The sequence below is a fragment of the Alexandromys fortis genome, unplaced genomic scaffold (genome assembly GCF_014885135.2).
Source record: "Alexandromys fortis isolate MF-2015 unplaced genomic scaffold, M_Fortis_MF-2015_v1.1 scaffold_150, whole genome shotgun sequence".
In the NCBI taxonomy this organism is placed as follows: domain Eukaryota; kingdom Metazoa; phylum Chordata; class Mammalia; order Rodentia; family Cricetidae; genus Alexandromys; species Alexandromys fortis.
This window is the reverse complement of record NW_026068027.1, coordinates 1,775,762-1,802,697: the sequence shown is the minus strand read 5'-3', so window position 1 is coordinate 1,802,697 and position 26,936 is coordinate 1,775,762. Positions and strand designations below refer to the sequence as shown.

At 43.6% G+C, this 26,936-nt stretch overlaps 1 protein-coding gene across 2 annotated transcripts; it reads left to right on the top strand.

Moving 5' to 3' along the window:
• On the top strand, window positions 1-23,765 carry Cd163 (CD163 molecule). Of its 2 annotated transcripts, none has more exons than XM_050164140.1 (17): window positions 1-141; window positions 1,059-1,142; window positions 2,185-2,505; window positions 4,204-4,527; window positions 7,047-7,367; window positions 8,093-8,413; window positions 11,132-11,446; window positions 11,545-11,859; window positions 12,579-12,674; window positions 12,757-13,071; window positions 14,668-14,991; window positions 16,334-16,645; window positions 16,981-17,010; window positions 17,184-17,291; window positions 18,859-18,948; window positions 20,054-20,107; window positions 23,587-23,765. In XM_050164140.1, exons 1-16 carry the CDS (start codon window positions 96-98, stop codon window positions 20,074-20,076), a joined length of 3,345 nt encoding a protein of 1,114 aa, XP_050020097.1. In that variant the 5' UTR covers window positions 1-95; the 3' UTR covers window positions 20,077-20,107; window positions 23,587-23,765. The 2 variants fall into 2 exon arrangements, with proteins under 2 accessions (XP_050020097.1, XP_050020096.1); XM_050164139.1 differs by having other exon boundaries at window positions 19,971-20,107.
• The last annotated feature ends 3,171 nt before the right edge of the window (window positions 23,766-26,936 follow it).

Genomic DNA, 26,936 nt, shown 5'->3' with positions numbered 1-26,936 from the left:
TTCATCCATGGTCCTCCACTTTCTTACGGAGAACACTTCTATATATGCAATAGCACAAGGAGACAGAAGAGCCATCGAAATCATTCAACTTTGGAATGGGCAGGCTCAGAATGGTTCTTCTTGAAGATGCTGGATCTCCCAGTAAGTGTGTCTCATTTATATTTATCCTTTAGTGGGGTTTAGAGGTGTTCTGAGAGCAAATGGATGTGGCTAGCAAGGAATGGAAAGGGGCATTCAGAGTGTTTGTCATCAGTCGTCGATCCCAACCCGAAATCATAAGGAAGGAAGCAGTGATTGTACTAGTTTTGTGTAGTTGCTGAGATGAACGATCAAGTCAGAACCTGAAGGAAGCAGAACTGCCCTGAGTATGATAACAGGAGTTGTCAAGAAAGATAAAGTATAGGAATCAACATTTATTAAAAGTTGATTTACAGCAGATGTTTGTAGAAGCAAGTCAATGCAAAGTTCTACTTCATGGTGTGCGTGGACCAGCTAACATCATCCCTCAGTTTTACATGAGTGTTGAATTGTGGCCACTGTGGAGCAGAGAGATGAAATAGTACTAAGCATATTTGATGCTGTGTGTGGAGATGAGAAGGCTAACTTTTGGGTATTTGGGATGCCAAGTAGACTGTTTGGCACCCAACTGAGAATGTAAGCACCGTTACAGTCGTGACATGAGAAATCCATTCTCTCGTGAACTTACTGTCTAACTGTGTGGACCAGGTAGACACAGAGAGTAACTGATGCTGAGAAGGTAGAGGGACAGAAAGCTCAGACTACTGTCCTGTAGTGTACAGAGAGCATTGCCACACCCAGTTTCACTGATGCCTCTTTAAGACCTGCCTTTAAAATTCGCTTCCACACTCAGTATTCTCGCAAATCCCCACTTGTAGGCTGCATGTAAGTTCGGGGTCTGTATCTTTCCTGTTTGCCACCAATTTGGAAGGAAGGGTCTTTCTTTTTATTGGTTTGGTGTTGTCAGATTCTAAACCCTGAACCTCTTCCTCTCCGGAATCTCTCATTAGTAAGCTTTGCTTCTGTCCTTTGTCTTATAGGTTGCAAAAGGTTTGTCTGTTTAGGGATCTTCATTGTGGCCACAGTCTCGCTTCTCAGTGCCTCTGCTGGCACTATTTCTCCTGGTGAGTATTTCATCATATTTACTTATGGGCTTAACCCACTCTGATATGAATTGTCAAACAAAATTCACAATTCTATGTATGTTAAGTATCATCCGTGCTCCACAGAGTTAGACACTTGCAGATCTCTTTGCACTCTGGTATCTAACAAGTGCTGAAAATGTTAGTTTCTTCATGGACCCCCATCTTTCATTACCATGTTGACTCAGACATTAAAAGCACACAATAAAATTCTAAGCAGAAGACACTGAGTTGTTACCATGGTCTTCACTCAAATGAAACAATCCCACGTTACAGGAAGATTGAAAGCAGTGTGTGGCAGGCTTAAAGAAAAGAGGAGAAGAAAGCACAGATTTTGGGGAAAAGAGAATTCCGAAAACACTTTAATTAATTCAAAACCTAAATTTTACATTAAAAAATTTATTGCAGAAAGTCAGGCTGGTAGGCCCACTGGGTTCCTCAGTTAAGTCAAAGTAACAGAAAAAAAAAGCATCTGAGGTAATCTGAGAAAGGGAAGGAGGAAACGGTTTACTTTGTCACCGAAGGTAAAAGGAAAATAACTTTCTTCCTTTCTGCTTAAAAGACTAGTTTCAGGAGACTTCAGCAGCTTTGTAAATTTTTATATAAATGTGTGAAATGGATATTTAATCCCCTTCAACTTGTTTTTCCATCCCCACATGGTCACTGTCAACTTTATTTCTATTGAGTTTATGACAGGAGAAAACACACGGAGCTCACCCTGTGACACTCTGGGCATCTTCTCCTAGAAGGTATAAACCGCCACAGCTAAGGCTACACAGCCACAGAACTAAAATCCCATAGATTACCATGCTGTTAGCTTTCCCAGGTTTGCCATTGTTCTACTTGAAGCCTGTGGTACTAATGAGTCTATCCGGTGCTGTAAAAATAGCATTCTCCTATGATCCCACAGTGGGCTCAGGATGGTCTCCACTCCGACTCTAAGTCCCATGTAAGTCGTCTAAAAGCACAACCTGCTCTCTGAACTCCGCTTGGCCATCATTGCTGTGTTCAATTGTTATTGCAGGAGGAATGAAAAAGGAACTGAGACTGACTGGTGGTGGAAACAACTGCACTGGGAGAGTGGAACTCAAGATCCATGAGAAGTGGGGAACAGTGTGCAAGAACGGCTGGGGCATGAATGAGGTTTCTGTGGTTTGCCGGCAGCTAGGATGCCCAACTTCTATTAAAGCCCTTGGATGGGCTAACTCCAGTGCAGGCTCCGGGGACATCTGGATGGATAGGGTTTCTTGTACCGGGAATGAGTCAGCTCTTTGGGACTGCAAACATGAGGGGTGGGGAAAGCATAACTGTACCCACGAGCAAGATGTTGGAGTGACCTGCTCAGGTAAGGATTACCTGCGTTCAAAGCAAATCCCATGCACGTATTTCTGACTCGTCCCTCTCTTGGAAAAAATGCTGGGCTGAATTCTAGCACAATCATTCCCTGATGCTGTGGTTTTATGCAAACTATTTAATCTTTCTGAGCATCTGATAACTCAGTGATGACACTTGCAGATCTCTTTGCATACTGGTATATAACAAAAGTGCTGAAAATGTTAGTTGCTTCATGGACCCCCATCTTTCATTACCAGGTTGACTGAGCCATATTCATTTCTTCCTCCTCCTCCTCATTTTTTTAAATTATTAATTTTTATGATGGGAAAACAAAAGTAGCATTTACAACAAATTTCAAAGCCACGAGAAAATCTTTCCAGGCTCTTACCTGTATAGAGAGTTGATATTCAGTTCTGACTTCCGTGGAGTGCGCTCTGCTCTCATTTTCTTACCTGATGAAGAGTGAAATTCAACTTACTTTTTAGAAGATTATAAACTTAAAAGTGCAACCAGAACCCAATAAGAGGAAAGGAACCAATAGCCACTGGAGGCTCCCTGGTTTCATAGGAGTCTGCGTATGTGAGATCCTTCACCCTAATTGCTGCTTAGTCTGCAGAGTCTACCTCTTGGGAGACGACAGCACACAAATCAACAGAAAACCGGCGTCAGGCCACTCCCCCAACCTCTGTGCTACTCACAGCTTAGCTTCACGATCTTTCTAGGTGATCAGTGCTAGGCCCGCTACTGAGTCACAGATCACTGACATATGAAGTGGGCTATGATGATAGCATGTAGTGCTTCAACATGTAAGAACCGAAGACTGTGGCATGTGCTGCACTTATGTATACTTTGATTATGACATCTTACTCTTATTAATTGTTATTACTAATTGCCCATAATGAAAACTTATGTTAGGGTCATTTGTTGGAGCTTATAGTTCATAAAATGTAATTTCTTGTTCAAGAAAGAAAGTGCTTCTAAACATTTTGTCCAACTGCACCTTCTCAAGTGTCCCCAGATTTCAGCCAAAGTCTCCCTTCTTCGTGTATTTTACTCTTCACAGGAACTCGTGGCATGAGAAACAAATTTCAGTTTAAAAAAATGAAAACAAAGCCTCCTCTTTTTGCTGAAAATGATAGTAAATTCCTTGGAGAAAAAACAAACTTTGATTCAGAAAACTGAAATAAATTATTTTCTCAAAATTTTAAAAAAAGTGATAGCGCATAATGTTTTGCAAATTGTTGTGTTTATTTAGGCATTTTCATCTTTGCTTTTTCTTATTTTCTAATTTCAAATTCAACATCAATTATTTATTCTCAGAACTCTTTTGCTATGGAGAGATTAAAATGAGGAATCTAAGCATTCAGTAAATAACCATTTTCTCATTTTCAACAACTTGATTAGAAGGCCAATTTCCTTTTTTCTGCTTCTTTTTCTGTATGTGAATATTGAGCCATATTGACCTTTTCTATAACAAAGAATATTTTGATCTATAATACAATTCCCTTGGAAAGTGGATGTAAAGGAGAATCCTTATTGTGCATTGGATTTTAGCAGGTCAAAATTTTCCATTATGCGGAAATGGGCAGTATCTAAAAGCTAAACACTATTTTTTAAGAATGTCATCAAATCCCAAGTATCCAGGGAACCCTAAATGATTCGTTGCTTATGAATAGACTTCGCTTCCTAACCTTGGTCTTCTCTCTAGATGGATCCGATTTGGAGATGAAATTGGTGAACAACGGGGCCAACCGGTGTTTAGGGAGAGTGGAAGTGAAGTTCCAGGGAAAGTGGGGGACAGTGTGTGACGACAATTTCAGCAAAGACCACGCTTCCGTGATCTGCAAGCAGCTCGGATGTGGAAGTGCCATTAGTTTCTCTGGCTCAGCGACATTTGGTGCTGGTTCTGGACCGATCTGGCTTGACGATCTGATGTGCAGTGGAAACGAGTCAGCTCTCTGGGACTGCAAACACGAAGTATGGGGAAAGCACAACTGTGACCACGCTGAGGATGTTGGAGTGATCTGCTTAAGTAAGGACGCCTCGTGGCTTTCTGTTCTCTGGGACAGACGAAGGGAAAAGGTGCCGGGATTGTAAGCCCGAGTCCTTGAGAACATAATGAAGTCCCTGAACCTCTCTCTATCAGCTCATTACTGTCTCATGTGGGGTCCCAGCTCTAACGTTTGTGCATTCACTAACTGACATCAGGAAATGGAAGTAGTTTAGGGAGCCTGGGAAGTGCTGAAGGGATGGCTTGTTGAATAAGAGAGTCCTTACTGCTCCTACAGGGGACTTGGCCTCAGTTCTCGGCACCCATGTGATGACTCACAACTGCCGATCACTCCAATTCCACAAGATCTGGTTCCTCTTTCCCTGATCTCCAAGGGTACTGCCCACACATGGTGCATATACATATGCTCAGGCATACAATACACATGTAAACAATTCAAAATAAATAAACAAGCAATTAAAACAGTTATGAGGAAAATGACAAATAACGAGATATAGTTCCATCATACGGAGAGAGTTTAAGAAAATTACGATGGAGGTTGAAGACAGGGTAAAGAGAGGCAGGGGATGCTGAGGTGGAAGGGTACAGAGGGGAGGGTTGAAAAAGGAAGGGGCAAAGAGAGGAATGGCAGAGAGGTTAGAGGGGTCAGTAGTGAATTTTTAAAGCTTTTGTATATTCAAATATTATATTACATTTCTCCCTCATGACCCCTTATTCTTTCCTTGTCTTTCTCCCTCCTGTTAGTATTCTCTGTCCTTTTAGACTATTTTATTCCTGCTTTCATGTCATTTCTAGATAAGTAGTAGAAGATAGGTAGATGATGATGATGATGATAGATAGATGATAGACAGACAGACAGATAGATAGATAGACAGACAGACAGATAGGTAATAGATAGATAGATAGATAGACAGATAGATAGATAGATAATAGACAGATAGATAGATAGATAGATAATAGACAGATAGAGAAATAGATAGAGAGATAGATAGATAGATAGATAGATAGATGATAGACAGACAGACATATAGATAGATAGATGATAGATGGACAGATAGACAGACAGATAGATAGATAGATAGATAGATAGATGATAGACAGACAGACATATAGATAGATAGATGATAGACGGATAGATAGATAGATAGATAGATAGATAGATAATAGACAGATAGATAGATAATAGACAGACAGATAGATAGATAGATAGATGATAGACAGATAGACAGATAGACAGATAGATAGATAGACAGACAGACAGACAGACAGATAGATAGATAGATAGATAGATAGATAGATGATAGAGATAGATAGATAGATAGATAGATAGATAGATAGATAGATAGATAGATAGATAGATAGATAGATGAAACAGATATATCGGATAGCTCGAGATATAAATATAGGAATACCACAAATACATAATTTTATGTATCTATAAAAAAACACAACTGAAATAACATTCACTATTTGTATTTCTGAGGTTGGTTTAAAAGCAAACCACCCTCCTCATCATTCTCAGTCATAATCCTTTTAACCACCTCGACCTGCCCCTTCCCAAACCATTAGCTCAAATCCATAGAATTCAGTAATTAAAAACGGAAGTGCCAGCACAGAGACTTGGATTACCCATAAGAAAGCACTGCCTCAGCCTGGTGATGCTAACACTTGACACAGGGACCCAGGCTGTCAGCATCAAGGATGGCTCTTTAAGGGGTGTTGATTGGGGGAGGTAAGAGGAGTGGGTCGGTCCCTTCCCCCACTGCTCTGCCTTTAAACTAAGAAGTTTCCTATTAGTTTCTTTTCCATCACTGTTGTTAAACACCATGATCAAGGCAACTTATAGAAAGAATGATTTATTTGGGCTTAAGGGCCCATCACAGTGGGATGCATGACAAGGGCAGACCCGGTCATTGAAGCACCAAGCTGAGCACTCACGTCTGAAAATGCAAGCACAAAGCGGAAGGGAAACCCAGGAGTGGTGTAATGCTTTCAAACCTCAAAACCATCCCCCGAGTGGCATACTTCCTCCAGAAAGGTCACGCCTCCTAAGTCTCCCAAACAGTGCCACTAACTGAGAGGCAAGTGTCCAGACATCTGAGCCTGATGAGGAACAGTCTCATTCAGACCTCCACAGAGACTCACAAAAGGGCCAGGCGCACAGCAGAAGCAGGGTAACGTAGACAGACCGTGTGGTTAACAGTGAAAGCAGATGCTGAATATTTACACAGACTGGAGTTCGTGGTAAGAAACCTAAACACAGGCAGATACATTTCAACAAGTTAGAGTAAACAATTCTACATCAGTTGTAGTGACCGGACAGGCACAAAACTGTCTCCGAGGCACTTCCCAAAGTAAGTACTGTCCTTGCCTCAGGCACTTCGCCTTCTCTCCCTAGCGACTCATAACGGTGCTGTCGAATGACTGCCTCTGTCCACGTCTCCACCCCTTTCTTTGACTCAGCTAGAGCCACTTTCAGCCACACTACCCTCATTTCCCTTTCACGAAGTTGCTGCTGTTTGTTGTCGTTGCTGCTGTAGAGGGAGCAGATCTGAGCCTGAGACTGGTGGATGGAGCGTCCAAATGTTCAGGAAGACTGGAAGTGAGGTTCCAGGAAGAATGGGGGACGGTGTGCGACGACAGCTGGGATCGTCAGGATGCTTTCGTGGTGTGTAAGCAGCTAGGCTGTCCAACCGCTATCGCCGGCGTTGGCCGAGTTAATGCCAGCGAGGGATCTGGACCCATCTGGCTTGACAGTGTCGCCTGCGAAGGAGATGAATCGGCTCTTTGGGAGTGTAAACATCAGGAATGGGGAAAGCACTACTGTCATCACAGAGAAGACGCTGGTGTGACGTGTTCTGGTGGGTTAAAACGAAAGCTAAATCCAGGAGGGAAGAACCTGTGTTCATTAGAAAGAGGAAGAAGTGGGAGCTTTGAGTCGTGGACATAATTCATTCATTGTTGGGAATTCCTTCACAGCTCTGAAAAATCTGGCCCATTCTTCATGGGAGGGATGCTTGGCTCCGTTCTCCATTACTAGGAGGAGTGCTTAGAACCACACCTTAAATTCTAAATCTATGTGGAGCTTGGACAGTTGGCATAAGGGACTATGATGAGCGGCGTGCCTGTCTGAATGTGTGTGTTTAGCTTTTTTAGTCTTTAGAACTATGTACCATTTACGGTAGAATTCACAGCCTACATTTGTTTATTAAAACCTCAAGAAATAGGTAAGCAAAAATTGAGTATGGTGACACACGCCTACAATCCAAACCACTTGGGAGAAAGGCTAGGGCAGAGGATGGTAGATTCAAACACATTTCAGGCAACTTACTGAGACTCCATCTCAAAACTTAAACCAAAAGTACAAAGTGGCATCAGGCATATACAGCCCTTGTCCAGTGTATGTAAGGGACATTATCGAGGTTCAATCCTCGATAATGCTAAGAAACAAGCAAGCAAGTAATCGGAGGTAGGTAAGTCATAGTTTCCATTGTCTGGGTATCTGGGAAGGAGGGGAGGATGGGTGTGTTTGGGGACACGGTGTCTCCCCAGGTTCCTTCAGCCTGTGCTTATGTTTCTTCGGCAGATGGGTCGGATATAGAACTGAGACTTGTAGGTGGAGGCAGTCACTGCTCCGGAACTGTGGAGGTAGAGATTCAGAAGCTGGTAGGGAAGATGTGTAGCCGAGGCTGGGACCTGAGTGATGCTAATGTCATCTGTAGACAGCTTGGATGTGGCTCTGCACTCCAGATATATGCTAAAACCTACTCCAAAAGTAAGGCGACAGATATGTGGCTCTTTCCTGGCATCTGCAATGGAAATGAAACTTCTTTTTGGCAATGCAAAAACTGGCAGTGGGGCGGCCTTTCCTGTGAACACTATGATGAAGCCCAAGTTACCTGCTCAGGTAAGACTTTGTTAAGAAACAGCTTAATTCCAAGGATGCTATGAATGTTGTGCACATGGTTTATTTTGTTTGGTGTTTGTTTTTCCTTTTGTAATTTTTTTAACTCATTTTACATACCAGCCATAATTTCCCCTCCCATCCCTTCTTTCTTCCCCTGCCCCCGACCTGGCGCCCCCCCCCATCCACTCCTCCAAAAGGGTAAGGCCTCCCATGGGGAATCTACAAAGCCTGGGGCATTCAGCTGAGACAGGACCAGCCTCCCCGTCATGCATCAAGGCTGAGCAAGACATCCCACCATAGGGAATGGGCTCCAAAAAACCAGTTTATGCACCTGGAATAGATCCTGATCCTACTGCCAGGGGCCCCACCAGCAGACCAAACTACACAACTGTCTCGCACATGCAGAGGGCCTAGTTCAGTCCCTTGCAAGCTCCACAGCCGTCAGTCTAGAGTTCATGATTTCCCGTGAGTTCGGTTCAGTTCTCTGTAGACTTCCTCATCTTGGTCCTAACTCGTCTTGCTCATATATTCCCTCCTCCTCCCTCCCTTTAAATGGACTCCCAGAGCTCAGCCTGGTGCTTGGCTGTGCATCGCTGCATCTGCTTCCAGCAGGTACTGGATCAAGGCTCTCTGATGACAGTTAGGGTGGTCACCACTCTGATTACAGGGGAAGGCCAGTTCATGCACCCTCGCCACTATTGCTAGGAGTCTTAGCTGGGGTCATCTTTATGGGTTCCTGAGAATTCGATTTTCAAGACAACGTTACTTTGCGTAGCCCTGGCTGTCCTGGAGCTAAATCTACAAACCAAGTTGGCCTCAAACTCACAGTTTGTGCCACTATCGCCCAGATATGGCTTACTTTGTATGCTTTTTAAAGCCTTATAAATCAGGATGTGCAGGCGCATTGCTTATACTAATCATAGAACTGGAATTTATTTTAAAAATAAATCTCATTGCATTATTTTTTGGAAAGGAGTAATGTATTTTAACTCATATCATTATGTCTGTATTATGTTATGTAATATATTGACAGACTACGAATTATCCTTCAGCTGAAAATGTAACGGGGACATCTGAGGAGATGGCTTAGTAGGTAATGCACTTACCACACACTCATAAGGACCTGAGTTCAGATTGACAATGCACATAAAAAGTCAGGTGTCACAGTACACACTTGCAACCTCGGACTTGAGGTTTATAGCAACTATTCTCAAAGTTAGCAAGAGAATGCTACCCCAACTTCCCAGGCTTCTTCTTGTCTAGCTGCCTTAATCTGATGTCAAAAGGCACATTTACAAGTGCCAATAAGCACGGAACCAGTCTTTGCCTGTCCATTCTTGGTCTCTGACTTAAGGCCGTTTGAAACCTTAAGGCTGAATGAAAGATACAGAGCAGAAGGCTGCCTGGCTGGTAGGCTTTCTGCTTTTGTTGTGGGGGACCAGTTTCATCTTCTGCTTTGGCTGCATTTTATAACCAACTTAGCTGAGGGACAAGACACTCCGAGTGTTTCAAATGACAGTTATTTTTCCTTCTGGTATACATCATTTACGTTGTTATTGAACAAAAGGAGGAAGTCCTGGTTTAACTAGTTCCTACACTTCTTCTTCATACAACACAAAAGAGATGCCAAGTAACAAGAACTAGAACTAAGATTGGAATGGGCTCCTTGTCAGGTGGAGAGATTCGGCCCCCAAGACAAAGGAGGGTTTCCTTTAACACCCAGCAACCATTCCAGCTTCTCGAAAACACAAACAACTTCAAATTCACTTCTTTTACAAAGTACATCTGAGGTCGGGCCTTCTAAAGAGCCTGGGTCCTTCACAGAGGTCTGTGTGGATCTTTGAGGCCGCCTGCGGCACGGTACAGATGGACAGACAGCTCTTGGGCCCTTGCAGTGTTCATACTCTCTTGTTCTTTTCAGATCATATGTTGTTTTTCTTACACTAAAATACCTCCGGAAATGTGCCAGATAGGACTATTTGCTGCGTTAGAAACACAGATAGCGTGGCTTAGCAGGCCAAAATTTCACTATTAAAGTGAATTCCTATCCAAATGGAAGACAAAGAACCCATCTCTTTTGTTTGCATTCTAAAGCCCAGCTACACTAAATGACATACAGGTTTGTTCGCTCTCTTGGTCCTAGAGGCACAAGGTCTGGGAGGCTCAGCGCTGCCCCTTCCCGCTGGCAGAGCAGAGGAAGCGCAGTGCTGTGTGGTGAGAGGCAGAGCATGCGCAGTCTGTCTATCTGTCTAGAAAGCCTATGATAAAGTCCTGTCACAAAGAAATGGGAAGAGGACAGCAAAGTTCTGGACAGCAAGTGTAGTGCATTCTCTTAAACATCTTGTGTTCATTCAGTGTTCAAAATGGAAATATGTTGAAAACCAACCGAGCGGGGGTTGATAAGGATGAGGCAGACTTGGCAAGCGGGCTGACGAGAGCCAGTGAACAAGCTGTGTGTCGTAAATAACTGCAGGTGGCATACTGGAAGAGAAGAGCAGTTCTGATCTTGGCTTTAAAAAAAATAAAAAGTTCTAAGAGTTTTCTTAGGAGGACCAGTCCATTGAGAAACGTGAGATTGTCAATTTGCTATGCTCAGTCTAGACAGAAGACCCAGGAGGCGCCGTGTGAAAAATCACCGCGAACCCACCATGCCCCTAATCCCGCCATGGGTGAAAATGTGGACATGGTACCTCTCACAGAAACACTGTTATTTTTCAGGTCACAGGGAACCCAGATTGGTTGGAGGGGAAATTCCATGCTCCGGTCGTGTGGAAGTGAAACACGCCGATGTGTGGGGCTCCGTCTGTGATTTTGACTTGTCCCTGGAAACTGCCAGTGTGGTGTGCAGGGAGTTACAATGCGGAACAGTCGTCTCTATCCTCGGGGGAGCACATTTTGGAGAAGGAAGTGGGCAGATCTGGGCTGAAGAATTCCAGTGCACCGGGAATGAGTCTCATCTTTCACTGTGCGAGGTGGCGCCCCCTGTAGAAGGATCTTGTAGCCACAGCAGGGACGTCAGCCTAGTCTGCTCAAGTAAGATGTGGAAAATGTCTTCAATTTGTGCCTGTGCTGTGAAGGGGAGCGGGCTAAGGAGTCACAAATGTCTTTTCTAAAGGCCCGTCTCCTTTCAGGGTACACAGAAGTCCGCCTGGCAGGCGGCAAATCCTCCTGTGAGGGAAGAGTGGAGATCAAGGTGCTCGGAGCCTGGGGGGCCCTCTGCAACTCTCACTGGGACATCGAAGACGCCCATGTCTTATGTCAGCAGCTTAGATGTGGAGTTGCTCTCTCTACTCCAGGAGGAGCACCTTTTGGGAAAGGAGCCAGTCGGATCTGGAGACACATGTACCACTGCACGGGGACTGAGGAGCACCTAGGGGACTGCCTCATGACTGTCCTGGGTGCACCGACGTGTTCTAAAGGGCAAGTGGCTTCCGTAATATGCACAGGTGAGAGACTGGAGAGCGGAGCCAATCAGAAGCCTCTCCGGAAGTGATCCAATCAGGAACCTCTCTGCGATTATCCAATCAGGAGCCACCCCGCAATGATGGGCTTTAGAATCAGATGGGCGGGCCCAGATGGGCAGGCCTGAGGCAAGGATGAAGCAAAAGGAAAGGAAAGGGCCTATTGGGGTTCGTGAGACACGTGCTAGAGTAGTAACTTCATTTGTCTTCTTAGAATGTAAGTGAACTTGATTTTCATCGGCCTCATTGCTGTCTAGGGTTTACTGCAGTGGTTCTCAACCTTCCTAACGCTGTGACCCTTTAACACAGTTCCTCAAGTTATGGTGACCCCCAACCATAAAATCATTCCTTTGCTACTTCATAACTAAAACTCTGCCACTGCCACGAATCATAATGTAAACATCTGATATGCAGGATATCTGATACGTGGTCCCTATGAAAGGATTGTTCGACCCTCCCCCAGAGGGGTCACAACCCGCAAGTTGAGAACCCCTGACTTACTGTATCCTAAGCTATTCCAAGCCCAGGCTTCACTTCCACGTGGTCCATCTGCCTCCCCCCTCTCTCTGTGACCCGCCCACCTTCCTCCTTCCTCTTTCTGAAGGTGTGTTTGTCCTCAAATCACCTGGAGGACTCTCCACCTGACCCACGTTCTTCCTCGTAACCTTTTGATCTTATATGCCTGAAAATGTTGGTGTTTGCAGGAAACCAGTCCCATACATTGGAGCCATGTAGTTCATCGTCTTCGGTGCAAACAACAAGCTCGACCGTCCCAAACAAGAGCGATGTACCCTGCATAGGTAAGAATTCATGAGCTCACTGTGCAAAGGATCTGAGTCCTTTTGAAATGCCCTTCAGTGTTATCCTCATCTCTCTTTCCAGCAAGCGGACAGCTTCGCTTGGTAGACGGAGGCGGTCGCTGTGCTGGGCGAGTGGAAGTCTATCACGAGGGCTCCTGGGGCACCATCTGTGACGACAGCTGGGATCTGATTGATGCCAGTGTGGTGTGCAAGCAGCTGGACTGCGGTGTGGCTATTAATGCCACGGGTTCTGCCTACTTTAATGAAGGAAAGGGGAATATCTGGCTAGATGAGGTCAACTGCAACGGGAAAGAATCTCATATTTGGCAGTGCCGTTCACATGGCTGGGGGCGCCATAACTGCAGGCACAAGGAGGATGCTGGTGTCATTTGCTCAGGTAAGTTCTGTGCATAGCTCCAGGTCACAATTGTATTTAAAGTGACTAAGAAGCAAACGGCAGTGAATGTCAACCGATGGAGTCCCCAGGGAGAACTGTGCAGGTCACCTGGCAGTGTTGGCAGCAGCAGAATTGCCTCCAACCACTGTGGGGACGGTGTGCCGTCAGCTGGGCTGTACAGACCGACGGGACCATGAGATGATGCATACACCTAAGACCTGACTTGAACCTAGACTGGAATGTGCAGGCCCTGAGACTTCTCACCATATTTATGAAATACACAGCTTATGTGTCAGTTAAAATCCAATGAGAAGGGCTGGAGAGATGTCTCAGTGGTTGGGAGCACTGACTGCTCTTCCAGAGGACCCAGGCTCAATTCCCAGTACCTACATGGCAACTTACAACTGTCTGTATCTCCAGTTCCAGGGGACTCAACACCCCCCTGGAATGCACAGCAATGCACATAAAAACAAACAAACAAGTGAGAATTGAATAATACTTCCCAAGTGAAAATTATTGTAATTTAGGGAGAAAATCCAAATCCTATCATTGAAAAGAACTCAGAGGCGTAACAAAAGAGATGTCTCGATGGGGGGACATTTTGGTGTTAGGGAGAAACCTGATGCCAGGGAAAGCCCCAAGAACCCACAAGGATGACCCCAACTAAGACTCCTAGCAAGTGGGAGGGTACCTGGCCATCTACTATAAGCAGACTGGTGAATTCCCTAATTGCCATCCTCTATCCAGTAACTGATGGAACCAGAGGCAGAGATCCACAGACAAGCATTTTGCTGGGCTCCGAGAGTCTTGCAGAAGAAAGGGAGGAGCGATTTACGAACCAGGGGGGTTATGATGGGGGAACCCCAGATACAGCAGACCTGAGCTCAGGAGATCTCATGGACACTGAACCAACAGTTGTGGAACCTGCATGGGACCAACAAAGGCTGTGTGTGTGTGCGTGTGTGTGTGTGTCACAGTTGTGTAGCTTGGTCTCTTAGTAAGGCTTCTAACAAAGGGAGCAAGACCTTTCCCTGGCGCTTAGCTGACTTTTGGTAACCTGTTCCCCATGCTGGATTACCTGAGCCCACCTCAGTGTAAGGGGAGGAACTTGGTCCTGCCTCAACTTGAGATGCGATGCTTGTGCAAGCCCATGGGGGGACTGCCTCTTTCTAAATGAAGATGGAGAAGGAGCAGATGGGGAAGGGGAGTAGATGAGAAAGGAGAGAAGATAAGAAAAAAGAAGGGGGGGGGGGAAACTAGATGGGATGTAAAAATAAATGGAAAAAATGTTACTTAAATAAAAAATATTACAAAGGAAAGAAAAGAGCTTAGAGGAGGTTCTGAATCTCCCAGGCGTCTCAGAGCACTGACAGCCTTCAAAAGAGAATCCTGAGTACAAAACTCCAGATCCAAAAGCCAGATATATAGAAACTAATACTGTATTTCATTAAGATCTGCTGGTTTATGCAGAGATCTGCTGGTTTAACCAATTGCTAGGAGTTGACATACTGTATCTATTACAGCCGTTCTTACATTGGACAAAAAGATGTTTTCTTCAGAGAAGCTGTGAAATCACCAATTCTTCTTTTCTCCCAGAGTTCATGTCTCTGAGGCTGGCCGCTGAAGTGCCTAGGGAGAAGAACTGTGCAGGGCGCCTGGAAGTGTTTTACAGTGGTATCTGGGGAAGTGTTGGCAACAGCAGAATGCTTCCAACCACCATGGGGGTGGTGTGCCGTCAGCTGGGCTGTGCAGACAACGGGATCGTGAACCCGACATCCTCGGACAAGACGCCATCCAGGCTCATGTGGGTAGATGACGTGCAGTGTCCTAAAGGAGTGGACACCTTATGGCAGTGCCCCTCATCTCCGTGGAAGCAGAGACCGGCCAGCCCTTCCGAGGAGGTCTGGATCACCTGTGACGGTGAGCACCCGCCGTCCGTTTCAATAAAACATGAAGTTTTATTTCCCTGAGCACACCGGCTTGATTTGTTAGGTCTCGTTAAACAAGAGTGGGTAACTTCCAGACAATAGTTAGGCTTGGAATAGTTGGTTTTATATAACTGTTATATTGTATGTGTATATATCCACATACAAGATCAATAACCATTATCCCAGACCTTCCTGTTTCTGTACCTGAAAGTTCTATTTGATTGCTTTCTCTAAGAAAACCAAAAAGAGAATACATGATTAATGATTGGATTCTTGAAAGGCTTACTTTCCTTTTCCCGCATTTTTTCAAATATTCTCTTGACACATCGATAGTAGGAAAAACTCGCAATGCTTGAGTCTGACTATTGCTGTCCCTATCACTCTTGTCCATGTGAGAAAATTTGAATTTCCACATTAATAATGTTGACCTCATTCACTTGCAGTTTCTTGAGTTGCACTATGACTCTTTAAATAATATCTTTAATAATTTTTTGAGAATTTTATACAATGTATTTTGATCATATTCACCCCTCTGCCTCAGCTCCTATGCTGTAGGCTGCATTTGCACCATAATAACGGTGTCGTTTGTTGTGCAGAAGCTTCTGTTTTATGTGTTCCATTTGTTAAGCGTTTGATGGAATATATCCACTTTGATGAAAAGGCATATACTTTTGTTTTAAAAATTAGGAGTATAGAATTTTTTAATTCACATTAATTTTTATATATTTTATTGATTCCTCAAGAGTTTCACACATGCATGTAATGCATTTTGATCAACCCCTCCTCTAGCTCCGCTCAGATTCAATCCTTATCTTCCCTTCTGACTTCACGGCCTCTTTCTCTTTCTGCTTTTTCATAACCCATTGGGTCCAATCTGCCACCTATATACTCATGGGTGTATTTACTCATGGGTGTAGGGCCATCTACTGAAGCATGGTCAACCTACCAGGAACCATATCCCTAAAGAAAACTGACTCCCCAGCCTGCAAGAGCCATCAGTTGTCAGTAGTTCCTAGGTAGAGAGGATTCATCATGCCCTCCTTGCTCCGTGATAGGATGTGGACCAACTTGATCTTCTGCAGACAGCCACAACTGCTGTGAATGCAATTGTTCTGCTATATCTTTCCCAGCCTCCGGTCCTTACTTCTCCCCGCAAGGATGGTCCCTGAGCCTTAGTAGTGTCATGGAGATGTCTCATTTATGGCTGTTACTCTCTGTACTTTGACCAGTGCACATTACATAGTTTGTAAAGCAATTGAATCTCTGTTCTCCCATAGCCTTCCTGACGCTTTCATCTTCTCGGGAATAACCCAGATGTCTGTGATGTTTTTCAGACAAAATAAGACTTCAGGGAGGACATAATGACTGCTCCGGCCGTGTGGAGATCTGGCACAAGGGTTCCTGGGGCACTGTGTGTGACGACTCCTGGGATCTTAATGATGCTCAGGTCGTGTGTCGGGAGCTGGGCTGTGGTCAGGCTGTGAAGGCACTGAAAGAAGCAGCGTTTGGTCCAGGAACCGGGCCGATATGGCTCAATGAAGTGAAGTGCAGAGGGAACGAGTCTACCCTGTGGGATTGTCCTGCCAGACCATGGAGTCACAGTGACTGTGGGCACAAGGAAGACGCTTCTGTAATGTGCCTCCCAGGTGGGTGTTAACAACCTGGATTGAGCAGGACTCTTCGGTAGCAAAGACAAGCCAGGCATCAAAACATGACGTGCTTTATGTTTGGTCTGGCAATAGGGATGTCTGATAGGAAGACAATCATGTAGAGGAAAGATGAAAACATTTTCTGTTACACAGTGGCTGTCACAGAGGACAAACAGACAACCTACATATCTGTGTGCAAGAGACGAGCAAGTTTTAGTTTAGAAAATGTAGTTCACTTGCATAAGAAGCAGTGAAGGCTCATACAAGGAAATATTGATATTTGGTTTATCTGTGGCCCCCTGAATTGAGTCTCTTCCTCTTTCCTCCTGCAGGAACGCCTCCAGAATCAGAGCGTGGCACAGGTATATTGTGGAATTTATAAGCATGGGACTGCATTACTTGGAATTGCTCATGTTTAAAAAACTCTGGGTCAGAAGGAGTTCTAAGGGCTGGAGTTTTGCTTCCGGGCTCTTGCAGGTGGCCAAAGGAAGCAGCTGAGAATTTATCATCTTTCTTAATATTTACCTTTCCTTAGGGCACTCCATCCTCATTGCTCTCCTGATCTGTGGCGCCATTCTATTGGCCCTTGTCTTCACATCCCTCTGGTGGGCTCAGAAGCGAAGGCAGATACAGCGACTTACAGGTCTGTGCCAAGTCATGATCTCTCTAACATGCCCAAAGGATTAAGGGGTTCTTGAACTAATTATAACTAAATAAACAAATAACTGAGGGGTGAAGTGACCAGAAAGTGGGGAGTCATAAGAGGTTTGAGGAGTTCCTTAGAGTATAAGCAGCAAAATTTTCTCAGAAGAAAAAGGGGGAAAACTCTAGTTACCATAATATGCTCTGCATTCTATGTGTTTAATTGGAGTAGTTAATTAATGGAGCTGGTAGTTTATAGTGAATATACAATTCATGATTTAGAATGAAGGTTTGTTCATATTTTATTTTCTCCAACCATAATAACCTTGATGTGAAATCACCTTATTCTATCAAGCGATGTATAGGGTCTAAAAGTGAAGAAAGGGATAATAAAATAATTTGGTTAATGGTAGAAGGTAGATAAATGGCAATGTAGCGCTTTATTAATATGAACAAGAATCAAAGTGATAGCGAGGAGAGAGAGATTATCTGATGTTAAAAACGAGGTAGAAGGCTTCGAAGAATCCTTTCTGACAGGCTCTAATGATGGTTCAGACAAGTGGACGAGAGACATCCCAGAGAAAGAGCGCGTGCACAAGTGCGGGGACAAAGACATCCCAGAGAAAGAGCGCGTGCATGAGTGCAGGGACAGATGAGACATCCCAGAGAAAGAGCGCGTGCATGAGTGCCGGGACGGATAAAGGATGACACAGTTGTCATCGAGTGAAGTGAGGATCAAAGAGAGAAGCTGCTTGCCGGGCTAGTGCAGAGAGAAGGAACCAGTTTTGAATGCTTGCGTCTGAGGGTCCAAGGCTGCCTGGTCATTAGAGCAGCACGTGAGGGAACTGAAGTGGTCCAGCTGTACCTGAAAAGGCCTTTCAGCAAGGGCGTGCGTGATGTATGTCACACCTGTGTAGCTTGGTCCTCTATGGGACTCCTGAAGCGGGAACAGAGGCTGGCTCTGGCTCTTTTGCTGGCCTTCGGGACGTTACTTCTCATGCTGGGTCACCTTGCCCGACCTTCATACAGGGGACGATGCTTGTCCCTACTGCAACTTGATAGACCACGTTTTGTTGATACTCATGGGAGACCTACCTTTTCCTGGATGAAGACCGGGGAGGGGATCGGGGGATGGAGAATGGGGTAGAGGGACAGGGAAGGGAGGATGGAGGGGGGCTGTGACCAGGATGTAAAATAAATAGATGAATTTTAAAAAAGAAAGAGAAAAACGCGCCTGCATGAAAGGTTGGAGTAGGACCCCATTAGGACCCCGTTGTTGACAGGAGCAGTTGAGATGGAAAATGGAAATGGCTTTATAGAGAGCATGGGATGGGTGGGAGGGAAGAGGACACATTTTCAGCCAATCAGAGGAATGTTGTCTTCCTTGGTAGGGAAACGGGTTGTTACATCATGAGAGTAGGGGCAATTGTCTGTCTACCTCATCTAAGCAAACTGGTTGAAAACAAGGTCACAGGTAAAGGTCAAGACTACTCAAATTGCTGGTGAAAGGCTCGTGTGAAGGAGGATTGGGTTTTTGCTCTTCCATAACCCATGACTTCCGTTCTCAGTTTCCTCGAGAGGAGAGGTCTTGATTCATCAAGTTCAATACCAGGAGATGAATTCGAGAGCAGATGATCTGGACCTGCTGAAGTCCTCAGGTCAGTGGGTTGGTTGTGTAAGCCTAAAGCCTGAAGTTTCAAACAAGAGCCTGCAATTGAGGTTGAGCACCCTATTCCGATTAATAGTTGAGAATGGTCTAAAAACCCTGTAATGGAAAGTTTGGGGGGCATGGGAAGAAGGAATGAGGAACAAGAGAGATGGTCCAGCCCATTAATAGCTACGCTGGCACCCAAAATGTCAAGAAAGGCAGCCGTGAGCTAGAAATCATTTTTCGAGAATCTAAGTTGCCATCATAAGGAAGTCTCTATCTAGCCTCAGAGGTTGATCGCCAAAAGGGGTGCACCGACCCATCGGCATTGGGCCTCATTTTCCGGAAACAAAAGTTCATTTTCTAAAAGACTGTGACAACGGCTATTTAAATTTTTTCTTTCACTTTTTAAAAGAGAAAGGCTGAGTATACTTAAGGCCCAAAACATGGTGTTATGAAAAACACAAAGGCGCTATTAAAGCTACTAAAGCGAAGCAAGTGAACATTTCCATCGTCTCAAGTAGGAATCCTGCCCACAGCACAGTGTTGCCGCTACTGCGCATGTGCTGCACAGGAGTGCCTCCATCCACTCACCCAGCTCATCTTTGCATCCTCTCACCTGCGTCTTTTCCTTCAGAGTTTATCCCCTCCCACTCCCTCTCATATCCATCCTTGAATTTGATTTTTATTATATTTTTCTGGAAGTCTAAAAGTTCACGTTTTTCCATACTCCTCACAAGGACCCCATTGCCACCCCCAGGACCAGCCTTATCTTTCATTCTAGAAGAGATACCCTAGTGTTCAATGTCCTTGCCCCATGAAGGAACCTTCTAAGAGGTACTTGCCTCTGTCCTTCAGTCCGTTGCTGCTGCTATGTCAGATACATATTTAAGGAACAGGGACGATGCTGGGCCCTTAGCTCACACCCTTTGCCGGACTAATTGAGGGCAGTTTTTAGATGCTTAAAGAACTTCTCAGATACTTGAGGCCAGGGCTGACATATATTCCCAGTAATTACCTTCTTCCTTCCAGAGAATTCCAATGATTCATGTGATTTTAATGCTGATGGACTAACATCTCTGTCTAAATATATTCCTATTCCTGGAATAAAAAAGGAAGCCATTCAGAGGCACACTGAAAAGGAAAATGATAATTTATAATCCACCGAGGTAAGTGAATCATTATTCAAAAAGGGAACACTCCTTTTGAGACAGACAACTCCTCTTGTAGTAGAAAGAATGCACATATATGTATGTTTCTGAATGAATATATGTATGTGTATATGTTTATAAATATGTATCTATGTTCAGATATAGATCAACTCTTTGTAAATATGACCCAACCATTGCTAAGATCTGTGTGTGTGTCTGCTTATCAAGAACAATGATATACTATAAAACTATGGAGAAATAAGGTAAATAAATATTTTTGAAACATTACAGGGATCCTGTCAGGCATTGTAACATTGTATAATTTATGCTATGAGAAAGCTTGTGCAAGATACTACAAATGGCAGAAAATTAATCTACAAGGTTTAGGACAATTATAAGGAGTGATATTTAAATTAAACCTTATCCATTTGTTCTCTGCTATGTGATCCAAACCCAGATGACCCCCTAGTGCCAGAGATTGCACGGATCTATAAAACAGACAGAGATAAGTACAACAGAATGTCTCGGGAATGGACTCAGAAGTATGCCATGTGATGCTACCTTAAAGTCAGAATAACCCGCATTAGAGCTGGAATAAACTTTAAATTACTGTTCCTTTTTTGATTTTCTTATCCGGCTGCTCCCCCTATCAGACCTCATCTTTTTTAATTTTATTTTTGTTTACCTCCCTCCATTCATTCACACGCTCATCTGGGAAGACTTAAGTTCTTCCAGCTTTGGACAATAACTGCTTTTAGAAACTGTAAAGGAGTTAACAAGAGAACAGTTGCCCAAGATTCAGAAATTTTTTTTAAAAAAACTGGAACATGTGTATTATGTGGCCAGTGTCTTCACTCTAACTTGGTTATGAGACTAAGCCAATCCTCACTGCTCTAACTTGCTGAAGAAACCATCTGAGGGGGGGGGGAGATGGATGCTCAGCTGTCACATCCAAGTTATACTTTTTTAAAAAGATGGTGAAATGCGTTGTAGATTCCTTTCTCTGTTTCTTTTAATTTAGTAATTAAAGAATATAGCTGTATAGAAATATTATATATGCTCTGTGGGAAACACAAAAGGAGACAAAGAGTAGAAGATAGAGCTCTTGGAAAGTCTATAACTGTAAAATGTTGGGCCGAGGTGGAGCTTAGGGGTAGTGAACTTGTCTAGTGTTTACCAGGTCCTGAGTTTAATAACCAACACTATAGTGAAAAAGAAAGACAAATACTTATGCTGTAAGTGTTAATGTCCACAAAATAGAAGGAATTGATTATATATGCATATGTACATGATGTTCAAAGTTTCTACATTGCATGAACAGTGATTACTGATAATGTATCTTTATATACATTATACATATATACACACACATACAAATGTCTAAGGAACAGTTACGCAAAGCTACATTAAGTCATTTTGCACAGGATGACTTGAAATAGAAATGTGAAGGCATTGGAGCATTCAGAACCCCAAAATCCATGTAAAAAAGCCAAGGATGATAGTGTACACCTGCAAGCCCAGCCCTGGGGGAGACAGGTGGATCCCTGAGGACCATTGGCTAACCAGCCTAGCCAAGTCAATGAGCTTCAGGTTCAGTGAGAGACTATGCCTCAAAATGCTTTAAGATGAAGAGAAATTCAGGAAAGATAGTTGACATAAGTTTTGGGTTTTGACACTTATATGCACCCATGTGCACACACCCATACTAGCAAGTACTCACACAACTAATAAAAAGACAACAGAGATAGAATAAATAGAAAATTTTTAATGTTCAATTTGTTCAACATGTCTGCTCTGTTCCCCTAAGAGAACGTCCTCGCAGAGCTATCCCCTTCTTCTGCAGCCCCCTTATTCTGCTACACTCTCCTAAAGGGGAACATCCCCACCCCAACCCATCCCACCCCCGCCTGCAGAAAAACAGCAATCTCCTGTCTCTCCATTGAAAAGTAGTTACTTTTTTTCTGCTCAGCCTTGCTTAATCTCCCAATGTCTCAGCAAGGTTTTCTTCTGCTCAGTGCCCTAAAGGACATCTCAACAAGGTTCCTCTAGTCTATGCTGGTGAACAAAGATCTTCACCCAAGACTCTTTTGAGAAAGAGATTTATTTGGGAAGAAGGAGTCCAGGAGAGCGGCTGCCTCTGACAGGATGGGAAAGGACAGCCCACAACTGAACAGGCTGAACAGGCAGAATCTTATATAGTGCATTTTTTTTTCTTTTTTTGATTTTTGAGACAGGGTTTCTCCGTAGCTTTTTGGTTCCTGTCCTGGAACTAGTTTTTGTAGACCAGGCTGGCCTCGAACTCACAGAGATCTGCCTGCCTCTGCCTCCCAAGTGCTGGGCTTAAAGGCGTGCACCACCACCGCCCGGCATATAGTGCTTCTTTTTTTTTTTTTAATTATTAAAGATTTCTGTCTCTTCCCCACCTCCGCCTCCCCTTTCCCTCCCCTCCCCCAAACAAGTCCCCCTCCCTCGTCAGCCCAAAGAGCAATCAGGGTTCTCTGCCCTGTGGGAAGTCCAAGGACCACCCTCCTCCATCCAGGTCTCGTAAGGTGAGCATCCAAACTGCCTAGGCTCCCACAAAGCCAAAACGTGCAGTAGGATCAAAAACCCATTGCCATTGTTCTTGAGGTCTCAGTAGTCCTCATTGTCCGCTATGTTCAGTGAGACCTGTTTTAACCCAGGCATATAGTGCTTCTTAAAGGCAGGGTTTTCCCAGGGAGAAGTTTTTCTGCTCAGGGATTGGTTAGTTTAGTTAGTCAGGGACAGAGATGACTCTGATTTCAGGACCAAATTGTGTTACTTTCACTGGCCCTTTTTAGCTTTTTTGTCTATTTTCAGGGCTAAAGCGTATTTCTTTCACTGTCTCTGTTTCTAGGGCCAATGTATGCTTCTTTCGCTTTGGTTTCAGAGTCAGGGTGTTTTCTGTGGTTCTGAGTTCAAGGATAATGTGTTCTTTTCACTGGCTCTGGGTTCAGAAGTAGGGTGCTCAGGGATTGGCTGGTTTTCCTGCTCAGGGATTGACTAGTTTTCCTGCTCAGGGATTGGCTGGTTTTCCTGCTCAGGGATTGGCTGGTTTCACGTTTCAGTTGATCAGGGACAGAGTTTGCTCTGGTTTCAGGGCCAAACTGTGATTCTTCCACTGGCCTTTTTAGCTTTCTGGCTCTAGTTTTGGAACTAGGGCCTATTTCTTTCGACTGACTCGAGTTCCAGGGTCAAAGTGTGTTTCTTTGGCTCTAGTTTCAGAGTCTAGTTTCTCAGGGACTGGGTTCAGGGCTAAAAGTATTTCTTTCATTGGCTCTGGGTTCAAAGCAAGAGTGAGTTGCTTAGGCTAGCCCTTTTACCCACCAGTTGTCACATACACTAAAGCTCATAACTCTCTGTGGTTAATCCTCTGTTCAGCAAGGGTAGTATGTTTTCTCATATAAATGAGTTTGGATATATATGGTATGATATGATGCATTCTTCTATGTAAAGAAATGACCTTTTTCTACTTATAGGCTAGGCTGGCATTTAAGAAACCGTGACATGACAGCTACCTAAATGGAGCAAGAACCCAGTCCCCACACAGATGACCCCAGCTGCATCATCATGCCGCCTTTAGCCTCCTGGTAGTCTGCTGCACTTCTAGAAACCCTATTTGTGAATTTGACCACTTACTAGAGATGGGAGATTTTGAGGAGATTAAATAAACAATGTTTTTAACTGACTTACCTTCACTTGTTTGTTTCTTTGTTTTGTTTGCTTGTTTGAGATAGGACCTCACTGTGTAGCCCTGGCTAGCCTGGAGCTGGCTTTATAGATAGACCAGGCTGACCCAGAACTCACAGAGATCTGATTGCCTCTGCCTCCCAAGTGCTGAGATTAAAAATGTATACCTCCACACTTAGTTTAACCTTTTTGTCTTGATTTTTATAAATTTCTGATCGAGTTTTTCTGACTTTTTAGGGTTTCATGAATATAATATCATCCTTTCATTTAGCATGCTAATTTTCAAATATTATACACTTCCTTCTAGTTGATTTTAAGTAATAAATTTCTTGTAACCCAATTTGAAAAGTCCATTTTTACTTGGATATTTTTTAATAAATGGGTGTGGCTATCAAGTCCATACAGAAGCTGTGACTGCCTGTGTGGGGTCTTTAAAAAGAGAAAATAGGGCAAAGGGGAGGGGCACGAGAGCAAGAGTGGGGCAGTTAGGAAGAGGTTTAGAAGTGAGAGTAGGGGTTAGTGTGGCCACATGCATCATAGCCAAGTATGATACGTCTAAAACTGAAATTAATAAAAAAAAAAAAAGGAAAGCAGGTTGTACTATGGTCAATTCTTTTTGTGCTATAATTCTGCTCTCTGACAAGGAATGCAGAAAGGTACCTGATAAGGAAACTACTCAGTGGTTTAGTTCCTCAGTCCTCAGGAAGTATCATGAAATCCAAAACCAAGCATACACTCTGAGGCTTCTATATAAATACAACTACTAAAAAGTAAGCTCATATATTACAAAAATTATCATGGTACTATTTACATAAATATAATGATAACTATTAACATAAAGACAATATTTAAATCAATCCAGTACTAAGCTTAGCATCTACAAACTGTTAAGTATACTAGTCTTTTATACAATTTATTTCTTAGTTAGTTATATTTAAAATTACAAAAACATTTATCATGGAAATATGATGCTTTGATATAACCATTTAATGTATACTAATTAGCCTGATCGCTAGAACAGGCTCATTACTTTGCATGTGTTTTTCTGTCCTGAGAACATGTTAAAACCTACTTTCCAGCCAGGCGGTGGTGCTACATGCCTTTAATCCTAACACTTGGGAGGCAGAGAGAGGTGGACCTCAGTGACCTAAAGGCCATCATGGTCTACCAAAGCAAATTCAGGGCAGCCAGGACTATTACACAGAGAAACCCTGTCTCGAAAAACCAATACAATACAATACATACACACATAAAACCTACTTCTCAGCCATTTTCATTATATAATATATGAATATATATATATATATATATATATATATTAGACTGCCTTTTACAGTTCAAGCTGGGGAGTCCATAAAATGGTCTTTCGCATGCTAGAGTGACTGAAAACAATGACTAGGTCCATAATGTTGTGTCTTAGCAGCCAAGTGTCAAAGGCCCAGAGTATTCCTGGAAGACCATGCTGGAAGGCTGGGGAAGCTGGGTTCTTCTGTCAGTGAAGAATGACATCCACAGAGCAGAAGCACTCACATTCAGGGAGACAGGCTGGCAGCCAAAAGCAATGACTCTTTCTTCAGGCTTTCTTGTCTGGGCTGCTGCCAAGAAGTGTGTCTAAGTTGATTTCATATCCAATCAAAACAGCAACAAAACTTACCCACCATGCTTGCACATCTTCAGCTATATGAGAACATGATATATATTAATATATATATATATATTAATCCTGTAGCTTAGAGGTGACCATCAAGCTTCCTAATTCATATTTTTCACTACTCATGTAAGCTGGTTTTGCTTACAATTGTTCTTTTGTTCTTTTTTATTATTATTATCAATTAATTTTTTCATTTATTTTATGTCTGGATCATAGTTTTCCCTCCTTTCTTTCCTCACGTTCCCCCTTCTCTACCTTCCCCCTGCTCCCCCTCCTCCCCTCCCATTCCTCTTTAGGCTCCTGTTCAGGAAGGGGCAGACCTCCCATGAGCATCAACAAAACATGGCACAACTTGAGGCCAGAAACAAGCTCCTCTCCATGGACCAAGGCTGGGCTAAGCAACCCAGTATGGGGAATAGGTTCCCAAAAGCCCGCTCGAGCACCAGGGACAAGCCCTGACCACTGCTAGAAGCATAAACAGACCAAGCTACACAATGGTTACACACATGCAGAGGGCCTAGATTGGTCCCATGTAGGCTCCCTAGATATCAGCCCAGAGTCAGTGAAATCCCAGTAGACCAGGTCAGCTGTCTCTGTGGGTTCCCCATCATGACCTTGACCTAACACCCTCTCCCACCCCACCCCACCCCCATCCCACTCATATAATCTCTCCTCCCTCACTTCAACAGGACTCCCAGAGCTCAGTCCAGTGCTTGGCTATGGATCTCTGTGTTTGCTTCCATCAGTTACTAGATAAAGGCTCTCTGATGACAATTAGGGTAGTCACTAATTTGATTCCAGGAAATTGCCAGTTCAGGCACCCTCTCCACTATTGCTAGGAGTCTTAATTGGGGTCATCCCTGTGGATCCCTTAGATTCCCTGGCACCGAGTTTCTCCCTAACACCAAAATGTGCCCCCCCATCAAGATTTCTCTTTCATTATTCCCCGCTCCCACTATATACCTCAAGACCCAGCTATATCATCCTTGGGCATATACACAAAGGTTGCTCAATCATACCACAAGGACACTTGTTCAGCTAAGTTCATAGCAGTATCATTCATAATAGCCAGAACCTGGAAACAGCCTAGATGCCCCTCCACCATAAAATGGATAAAGAAAATGTGATACATTTACAATACAGTGGAATATTACTTAACTGCAAAAAAATGACATCATGAAATTTGCAGGCAAATGGATGCAACTAGAAAAGAAATCATCCTTAGTGAGGTAACCCAGACCCAGAAACACAAACATGGTTTGTACTCACTCTTAAGTGGATATTAGCTGTAAAGTAAAGAATAACCAGGCTTCTCAACCATTTTAAGGGCTCAATAAATTGTTACAAATCACAGTCACATGTGAAAAAAATGTATCTCTTGAATTTATTCCTCCTACCTGTTGGAGGAGGCCACTTGTTGGTTCCTAGCTGCTCAGCCCCAAAATAATCACACAGAAACTATATTATTTAAATCACTGCTTTGCCCAT